At 37.6% G+C, this 10,885-nt stretch overlaps 1 protein-coding gene across 1 annotated transcript; it reads right to left on the minus strand.

Annotated features, from left to right (window-relative positions):
- Positions 1-827: 827 nt before the first annotated feature.
- Positions 828-9,252, minus strand: LOC111321740 (tetraspanin-3). The gene is made up of 7 exons (XM_022924710.2): positions 9,112-9,252; positions 6,760-6,951; positions 4,107-4,181; positions 2,701-2,799; positions 2,078-2,203; positions 1,523-1,606; positions 828-1,182 (listed from the first exon to the last, which is right to left on the minus strand). The coding sequence occupies exons 1-7, from the start codon at positions 9,157-9,159 to the stop codon at positions 1,099-1,101; spliced, it is 708 nt and encodes a 235-aa protein (XP_022780445.2). The 5' UTR covers positions 9,160-9,252; the 3' UTR covers positions 828-1,098.
- Positions 9,253-10,885: the final 1,633 nt, after the last annotated feature.

Consider the following 10,885-nt stretch of genomic DNA (forward strand, 5'->3'; position numbering starts at 1 on the left):
TAAGAAAGTCGCTCGTGTAGCCTAATAGGACCGTTTAAGTATTTTTCTCCCTACGGTTTAGGGAAGGGAGGGGAGAGGAGGGGATCCAGCGATTTAGCTTCAATCAGAGCTCTCTTCATTCGGCAGACACGCCCCTGCCGAAAGAGGTTGCCTCGTTGACATAAATATTGTAAACCAATAAATCAAATCTGTTACATTGAGCCGTGCTGCGGAGAACAAATGAGTCAATCAGTAGGTTAGATTTGGTACTTTTAACAAAGAATATTAGTCCAGGGTTAACCACTTGGTTCTTAATTCTTTTTGTTGCGTGATGGGCACACGGCGGATCACGAGTACAGCCAAACATTGCGCGTATAAACGCAAAAGGAAGGGCCTTAGTCGAGAGGGGTGCTTGATTTTCTCCGAAATAGTTTTTAACTTGCATAACGTTTGGACATGCATCGAACAGTGTCTGGCACGTAAAAGCTCGTAAACAAGAGAACGTGTGCCAAACAATCAAAAATTTGAAACAAGTCCTGTAGTGTTGTAATGTGGAAAGTATCAAACCAATGATAAAAGTACATTGACTAAATCTGACCGATGAAAGATGATGGTGGAAATTGTCGGATGGGTGGACTTCACGCGGGTCAGATCATCCAACTTTTTCGACATGCGCTGATCCCTGTATTCACTCAAACTACCATCGGCATAGTAAAGTCGATACTGTGCTTATAAGTTGAATAGCGATTCTTTGCATGGCGAAGATAGCTACTTTTGGTTCCGTCATACAACCGGTTTCACGAAAATGAACAAAATCAATTCCTGGTAAAACCAATAAGCCAGTGATCTTTAAATTAACATAGGGAATCTACACTTTAATTGATCAATCCATTACAAACAATTGCATCCATATCGGATAGCAGATTAAAAACCAACCAAGATTGTTACTCAAAACACTATACTAGGCTATAAATTTAAGCAGCTGTCTATTCAAACAGACTAGTGATCTAACTTGAACAACACTTCACATCATGATCCACATTATATTACTAAAACAGAAAATAACAGCTTTAAATCTGCCAAGTTTAACAAAAGAATTAGCAGTGCGTATCCATCTGATCAGACTCGTAATCCACCCTCCAGTTGAAGGTATCCAGACTGCCGAATACACATCAACCAACATGCTCCAATCATTCCCAGAAGCTGTTGAAAAAGAGATGTTTTTAAGTCACCTTCTTCTACCTTCAAATTGAATAATTTGCTCCAAATAAAAAATTGCAGCTTTAAGAAATCAAGCCACAAGTAATTGAGAGTGAAATACAACCTCAAGCTGTAAACAAGGGCAGTGCTAAAAGTCAGCAGAAAAAATAAAATACATTAAAAAAAAAAAACACTGGACAAAGGACAAGATGTAATTTTACTGACATGGAAGATTGAGAAAGTAAAAAGGCTTTCAGTTTTATGTAAGAAAAATTCATAATTTTAATTCCCAAATAAATATTTCTACTGAATGGAAATATTTCTGCTTATGTATGGTACTTACTTGAAGCACAGCCAGTCCAATACCTGATCCCATAATGTAACTAAGGTTGTCTTTAACCTCCTCGGTCAATTTTTTCAAGCAGCCCTACATACAATGCACATGTACCATAAATGCTCCATAAAATTACCAGTCACTTAATAAATAAGCCTGGTTCGGTCTCATGACTATCATTTTCTTGTCAACAATACCTCCAAAGGTATTGTTGCTTCTTGGAGAAAGCAAGGCATGATAGAACTTTTCTATATAATTTTTGAAAAAAGTTCATCAAAAGGGTCCTTTGGGAAAAAGAAAGTGAATTATGAAATTTTGCACCTGTCAGTGGATTCTCAATATTTATGGTCAGTGGCTCTTAAAGCTGAAAGAGCTAACCATAATGATACAAGTCACTCTCCTAGTTTACCCATCCTAAGGTACCGGGGTATGTGGGTTGTACAAACCTTGCATCCTTAGTGGCTGTTTGGAGGTGGATAAAGACCAGAATTTGTCTTTTAATTCAATAGTTCCACTAAGTTTAATTTATGGGTAAAAATGAATAAGTTTATTGCTGGTACATACCTCAGAGTAAATGTGCCCTTTTGTACAAATCTGTGCATCTTTGGGACAGCAAGAATAAGGATAATGATGGTGTTTCAAAAAATATGGAAACCAATCAATACTGCCAGTGTTGCCACAACATTTCAGCTACAAAACATAAACATTCAGTGGTGTTAAAATTACTCTACACTGAGATCCTTAGAGTAAACCACTGTCAACCAATATGGTTCTTAGATATTTTGTAATACTTTCTTCACTGTCTGGTCTAGTCCAAATATACATGGTTTTTTCACAATTCAATCTGCAAATTCAGTGAAACCTATGACTAAGTTCCCAATTTATTTTTCTCAAATTAAATCAAAAGGAGTCTGTATTCAGGACACCCTCTAACCCCTCTGTATGCATGGATGCATACAGAAACCAAAATTAAGGTGCTTTGGTCACATGAAACATTGCTAAGGCAAGAGCTTTCAGACAGATTTACAATTTATTTTCTTGTAAATTATTTATTACAGTGCATATTAAGTAAATTTTAACTTTTTGAATTGATTATTTCAGTAATTGAAAATTGTTCTTTTGGGATAAAACTCAGAGCTTCCCATAATGATGCAGTTCTACTGAAATAACATAGAGTATATACTAACATTTTCCTGGAGACCATCTACAGCTTTATCTAAATTTGTGTCTTTATCATCATAATGCTTGATTGCATCTTGGAAACCATCATGCACAAAGCTTTTAGCCTTAAGACAGAGAAAAAAAAATAGTGGATATCACCAACTTGTTCATAAATAAGTCTCTTAAGATGCTAATTTGGCCAATTTAGCTCTGCTTTGCAACTTACATAAAGGCTAACGAAACCCTGCATTGCTTAGAAAATATAAGTGGTCAGCTGCTGTAGAGCTGTTTCCCTTGTTACATCCCTGGTAAGAGAACCCTTTGTATTTCAAATGGTTACTTAAGAAATGGATGTGTCAGAAACCTTAACTGAAAGAAATACCACATGAACTACAAATACCATAAGACCAGGACTGTATCTCAATTTTGCTACGTCAAGATTCTACCTTCAAAACCAAACTTCCATTACATGTATATTGAAAACAGTACATTTTCTAACAATGAAAATTTGCAAATAGACTACTTGGACAATATTCTTTACTATTTGAGAAAATAACGGCATTCCAAAATGGCTGAGTTGGCCTATGGTACCACCTTAAAAGCTAGAAAAGAGTTATGTGTATTTCCTAACTCATGACTCTCCTTGCTATTATGTTAGAAACAAGAAAAAAAAAAAACCAACATATTGGTAATTTGGTTTATCAACTACATTGAAATTGTAAATTAGCCATAGAGTTAAAGAGCTGACGTTTAGAGTGTTAGCCCTTCATCAAAGTGAAAATACTTTGGCAGTCAATCTTTAGCCACACAATAGACGAAGGTAAAGTTTAAAGTATGGCATTGCTAAAATACAGGTGAGGGGTAGAGGGAAAGGGTGGAGGGAAAAGAGATAAGATTGCTGAAGGTTAGGGTGCAGTGGATAAATCTAAAGGAAGGGTGAAGGTGTCTTTCCCTTCATTTTGAGGGTAATGTTTAAAAGTTGGTCTGCCCTTGTTTTCACCCAGTTAGAAGTACATAATATTTTTTTCATATATAATTTAAGCAAAGCATTAATTTGCTTATTGCTCATATTTTTCTTTGCCTTGAATACCACTTGCAAGTCGTGAAATTTGAGTGTATCATATGTTGAACCATCACATAAGGTGCAGATAGCAATAACACATAAAGAATGTGTATTTATGTCTTGCTCACTGATTGGGTTTGCCTGTGAGTTAGTAAAGACTGTCAATACTGCCCAAAGTTTATGATTTTCATCACTTAAGTTACTAAGTGATCACTGTATTTGATATAAAACAGGGCGATTTTAGCATGAATGTGACCAATTTTATATATTCTGTGATCTCATTTGACTCCTCATGCTATTGAGTGTTGTATACAGGGTACATATACATTATACACAGACAACATGACTATACTTTCAAAAGCAATGTACCTTATCCTTGTAGACGTATCCTAGGGCACCTGCTGCGATCTCCAGTGCAAAAACAATGAAAAGTAATGCAAAGAACTGCAAGATAAAAGACCATACACTTCCCTGTTTGGTTACAATGAATATATGAAGTTCATATATTTTTGAACTGCGGTTAAGTTGTAGATACATATGATGCACGATCCTTGCAGTAGAGAGTGCTATTTTAGCATAAATAGCGCTCTCTACTGTGAGGATCGTGCATCATATGTATCTACAACCGCAGTTGAAAAATATATGAACTTCATATATTCATTGTATTTGATTTATCACCACAGGTTTATTATGAATCAACTTAGCGGACTGCTCCCAATTGGCTTGTTAGCTCAATTGGTAGAGCGCTGCACTAGTATCCCAGAGGTCAGTGGTTTGAATCCCGTACAGGCCTGATTTTTTTCAGGTCTGATTTTCGCTATTGCATAAATAGTGCTCTCTACTGCGAGGATCGTGCATCATACGTACTTCCCTGTTTGTCATAACATCCTCATGTTTCTAAATAATACTTTCTTGAAACTGGATTTTATGTTTTAATACACTCTGCATATTTTACCTAATGGTCTCCAAAACAATAGCTAAGTTGTAAATTCAACTCAAAAACTTCTTGATCAATGAAAGACTGTCATGTAAAGTAAATATTCCCAGCCAGGAATAAAGGGACCATGTGTGGAGTACATAAAATGTTCTCTCTAATTCAGTTGGTAGGGTATCTGAATGCAACCGACAGTAGAAAGTCTGTGATACAATCCATGTTAAAATTCCACAAATCTATTATATTGCACACGTGGCAGAAATTTAGCATCTCCCTTCATCAAAATTGAATACCATAATTTCCAGCCGATTACCCGCGAGTAATCTGTTGATTTTGGGTGTGGACAAAACCTGGCCTAGGCCATGGCCTACCCTGTGGCCTACCCTATGGCCTACCGGTGGTCAGATTTTTAAGAACATAAAAATAAAACCAGTAAGAGTTGAACAAATATGCTGGTGTACAATTATCTGTCTCTGAAAAGGGTATACTATGAGGTCGCTAACACGATTTTCAACGTCCGAGGGAACGAAACACTGCAAATATCACAGCACTCAACCATAATGGTAGGTTAAGAGGGAGGGGAGAGGAGGGGCCAATATTACGTGGTTGCAGTGGATATGCAAAATGGCGGCTTTAGGATGCAGGCTGTCAGTTGGTAACATAATAGTGGAGTGCAGGTGTAAAAATGTAATGAACAGCGTTATATCGGAGAGCATACATATCCAGGTAAGAAAACGCAAACATTGCGTGCCAGGCCAATTTTTTTAGTGCCCTCAAGTGCTGCAGAATATTGAACTTGCAACAAGCGCCCCAAGACATGCATACATCGCTGCCATAAACATTTTGCAAACTTTACTTGCTCTTCCAAAGAAAGGGCCAGTATTGCACTAATTTGAAAGGAGAGCTGATATGATGTTTGCCCAAAAGTTGCATTTAGCCAGCTTCTGTTCCTCGATTTCCTTATTCTATCAGAAGGTTAAGAAATTTTGATTGGAATGTGGCTGCCAAAACAGCAGAAGAAAGGTGTTGGTAAGACAGTGCTCAGGAAAACATTGAAAGGTTTCCAGCAATGCTATCCTTTTAAGAATCTGACCACTGGTAGGCCATAGGGTAGTCCACAGGGTAGGCCACAGGGTTGGCCACAGGGTAGGCCACAGGGTAGGCCATAGGGTAAGCTATAGGGTAGGCCACAGGTTAGGCCATGGCCTAGGCCATGTTTTGTCCACACCCATTGATTTTGCACTAAACACGCGCCACTGTGGGCAATAGGGAGGTGTGGGTTATGTGACAATTTTAATAGCTGCTGGTTGTTGAATCAAGTTTATTTCATACATAATTAGTTGCATGTGAACAAATTTTTATCGGCACGCGTGCAAACAAAACCTTCACGGCAACAAAATAATCCAAGAAAATCCGGCACATCAGTAACAAATTTCCAGTTAACACTAGCTTGAGCTGAGGAGAATTTTCCCATTTTAAGGGACTTTTTAGGTCCAGTAGAACCGGAGATACCGTTTTTTTAAAGAAATCGCTGACAGCAGTTGGAAAGCCCACATGTATCAATAGAATATTGAAAATAATAGGTGTGAAACTCAACTAAATTCATGGCGCTGAACGATCGCTAGCACAAAATGTTAGTGTTTTTACCTGTATCATTTTAACAATAAAGTACATGCTAATATAGACACAATTGAACACGCATCTGAATTTCTTTGACCTTTAAACTTTCTTTCAACAAGTCTAACATGGTGCTGAACGATCGCTCACACAAAATGTTTGTGTTTTTACTGTATCATTTTAACAATAAAATACATGCTGATATAGACACAGAATTGTACACGTGTCTGAATTTCTTTGGCCTTTAAACTTTCGTTCAACAAGTCAACATGGCGCTAAACATAAGGTGCGGGTTATCCACTAGTGCGGGTAATCTGTTGACTTTTTTTTCGCCGTATGCAATTGGCCGGTGCAGGTAATCTGCCATGCAGGTAATTGGCCGGAAATTACGGTACTTGTTATCAAAATAATTATTTCTGTTTTGTAATAAATACAGTTTGATGACATGTTTAGTCAATCAAGGTGGCTTACCATGGACAGACAGCACTTGTTATCACGGCATATTCCACAGCAACCAAACAAGGCAGTTATAAAGATCAGGACACCCACTCCAACTAGGATTCCACACGGTACCAGAGTGTACTCATCAGTTGTAACCTTTGTGATGTCTCCAAACTTTTTAATTAGCCATACGGCAACATAAATGATAGCACCAGCTACACCCTGATAAATATTGCAATGCAGGTCAAAATACTCATGTACTTTAATTATTAACCAAGCCTATGATATGCATGGTTTGTACTCTTTTTTAACTTAATCACGAAATTCCATGACTGTCCATGACCATTCCAAGGACATTAATTTTTTTTGTTGTTTTCCATGACTTGCAATCAATACTTTTGTTTCACAGTGTGGTGAAAATTATCTGCACATGCATAATGCATATCAGCACATTGTGTTTTGCTCTGTTGCTTTATGAATATCATTTATTAATAGTAATTTTCCATGACTTTTAAGACCTTAAAAAGAATACTTTTAAATTTCCATGCTCTGTACAAGCCTTGTAGATATGGGTCATGACAACAGCAACCAGAAAAATCTCTCAGTGTCTTCGTTAAGAGAATGTTTTAAGAAAACTTGTAATTTAATCACAAAAGAAAATGAAAAAAAATGTTCCGCTGAACATTTGTGCTTGTCCCTATGAAATTGAATTGTTTTCTGTCCTAATTACAATTTTGTGTAGATGTCTGGTTCCATGGGCATCTTCTGTCAATATATATGTGAAAATGTTTGTTGCTTGATTGATATACACATTGATTCAATTTGGTCTATAGTTGCTTGATATATCACATCAACTACTACATGTCAAGACTAAAACAATTAATTACCAGTGGTATACTGACAGAATGTTAGGCATCAGTATTTCATTACTAAGATAAACAGTAATTAAAATCAAGGTATAGCTGACTTGTAGCTTAATGATACACACTTGAAATGGTAAGAACAGCAATATTTTAAATGAGAACCTGTGGGAAATACAAAGCCAATTTTGTGTTCTGGTTGGCTACCCGAGAGATGGGCCCACCTTGCCTGCTTGGGATTGTCTGCTGAGCATTCCTTGCTTTGATCCCCGCAAAGAGAAAAAAAATTACATAGAGCTAATGTTTATGACTCACTGAGCAGGAACTATGCCTCAGTGCCTGTGACAGGTTGTATTTTCATGATCTTCTTGACCAGTCAAACTGGAGAGCAGAAAGAGTGCGAGGAACAAAAAAATATATCATAAAAATTTCAGTTCCCTCTCACTAAGTGTAAGCAGTCTAAGAAGAATTTCAATTTGATAAGCCTAATGAATGGTTGATGATCATGAAGGTCTTAATAATTATGCTTAGTACCTCCACCTACAGGAACCTACTTTCTAGAACAATCACAAAGCTCAAAAACCAATCATGACGATGAGTCCCTTGCTGTTGACCATACAGAGAAAGACGACTTACTAAATTTTTTCTTCACCACCCTCAGAATTAAACTATAGCCATTAAGTTGCAGCAACAGACACTAATTACCATTAACACTAAGCCTGTCCCATGCATAATTATCATATGGTGAAGTCATAAAGAGACTTAATCTATTGCTGTGTGACTGACTAACCTATATCTGACTGGAAGGTGGCCAGATTAAATCTCACAATTAGGAATTACAACAAATCAGATAGAGGAAATTATCGCCTATTGTCTATTTTAAATGTACTAAGCAAACAATCCACCATAGTAAATGGAGAACTCTGACCTAGCTTATGTTACCTCCAGCGCCCCTCAAGGCTCCGTGTTGGGACCAACACTTTTTCCCCTATATACTTAGCTATTTATCCGAGGCTGTTAGTTCTGCACCTCTCAACATGTATGCCGATGACACAACCATCTATTGTATGGGTGAGTCAGTGGATCTCCATTACCAACACACTCAATAACGCACCGAAGAAATTAGAAGATCGGAGTTCAAAGAACAACTTAGTCCCTCACCCCAAAAAGTGTGAAGCAATGTAATTTAGACTTTCAAGCGGAATCTCCACGAACGATGCCCCACAAAACGATAATTTTCTACATTATTGAGCTGATTTTGATGTACTTTTATTATGGCTAGACTGCAGAATACCCGGCCACTCATTTACATGTCATTGAATAAGAATAGCCTCTACTGTGTTCCGCTTCGTTCTTCACAGCCTCCCGACACGGTTTACTGAAGAACGAAGAATGTATTATTTGAATGTGTGGGTTATATTTAATTTGGCGACTACGGATGTGTGGGAGCAGCTATTCAAAGACGCATATTAGGTACTCTGAAGTTTAGCCACTGCTTCTAGTTTTTCATCACAATACTTACCAAGTAGATAAAGTTGAAGAAAAAAAGGAAAGCCTTTGCACAACTCATGGCGAATAACTAGAATACCGGAAATAAGAACCACATCACAAGTTTATTTAGCATATTACAGCATCATACAGCCTCAAAATAGCATACAAGCAAATGGGAATGGAACTAGTGACGTTTCACCTAAGTCACTCCAGAACAAGCTCGTTCCCAGAGCCTTCTCGCTTCTTTACTCGAAAATAATGTACAGTAAAACCTCTACATAAAAGTGAGCGGCACCGTATCAAGCGGTCAACATGTATTCAGTGGACACCTAACAATTCCTCGTGGATGACCGCTTAAGGTGATTCTTCAGGAAAAAAGAGTTGTCGAACAATTTTTTAAGCTTTCCTTAAATGTTCCCTGTCAATAACTGTTTCGAAAAATAAGATAGAAAAGGTAGGTCACCGTACTTGTTTAAAAGATAGGCATTAATCATACGCGTCATTTCATTGGTTTACTGTACATTTTGTGGTAGCTGGAAGCAAGGGGTTTAAAATAACAATTGAAAAATTTAATTGTATTAATAACTATATAACTTGTGGAAAAATCACGCAGATTTAAACGAAATCGACTCAAAACATTCCTCGAGTCGTTGTGAATTCCCAGTGGCCGGGACAAGTATAATGATATAACTGATTGAAAAAGTTCTTGTCGACTCTTAACCTTGCCGTTTTATGACGCTTCAAAAAGACAATTACTAAACAAAGAATACAGATTTTCTGCGAAAATACCTACAAACCGACAGTTGGCGAATAGGTTTTCATTTTATAGTTTGATCACAACTTATTCTAAAAAGGAGGTCTATAAATAAAGAGTAGGGCGTATTCAGTTCGGTTGTGGGTCTTAGGTCTTCGCTCTCCCGGCGGAGTGTTGGTCTTCAGCCGGTAGCCATCGGTTTATAGATATAGATACCCCCAGTACAAGTGGGGTGCGTCAACAAGAGCCGTGTGCGACCCTCTTTATTATACCTTCATCAACAAAATGGATAGGAATGATACAAAAAAAACGAATGAAAACTCGGAAATGTAAATAAGAAAATTAAAAAAGAAAAAGCGAAAAAAACCACCCTACAAACAATCTAAACTATGTTCGTATAACGATGATTCTGTAAACGTGTATAATCCTTTCAGATAGCAGCATGCAAAAACTACGTCTAAGAGAAACTGATAACCCCTGGTCAAAAGGTATTTAATTTGGAGGGCGTAGGGATGGTCGTACGACGCGAATGAATATAAATGACAACAACTCGACTATATATATCCGTCTTGTCTCCTTTATTTGTTTGAGCAAGTTGAATTATGGCAGCTATAAGCTGATGTGGACCTGCTATCTTCCCATCCATCCCACCCCAGGGGAGGACATCCACCACACAGTAATATAATCCTACCGCTAATGAAGCAATTGTAACATCAAACCATGCAATGAAAGACCGTCCACCCCAGACAAACCTATGATAAATACATATCCTTGCAGTACGCAAGAACTTTGTCACCATAGAGTTAGTAAAACGGTCTAGCTTGCCATGAGTCTCCTACTGGTCAGTGCGAGCGTCCGAAGTACTTTATTGGTCGTATGGTCGTGAGTTTGATTCCTATAAGGCGCAGTCTGAATTTTTCTCGTGCGTGTTCGATTATGGCTGTACCCGCTGTGCCATTCACTGGATAACATCTTCTTTCACTTTTTTCTTCTCCAAATCCATCACCATCCTAATTTAAAAAAATCTATATGACTTTTAAAGAAAGTTGCT

This window comes from Stylophora pistillata, chromosome 4 (assembly GCF_964205215.1).
Source record: "Stylophora pistillata chromosome 4, jaStyPist1.2, whole genome shotgun sequence".
Classification (NCBI taxonomy): Eukaryota; Metazoa; Cnidaria; class Anthozoa; order Scleractinia; family Pocilloporidae; genus Stylophora; species Stylophora pistillata.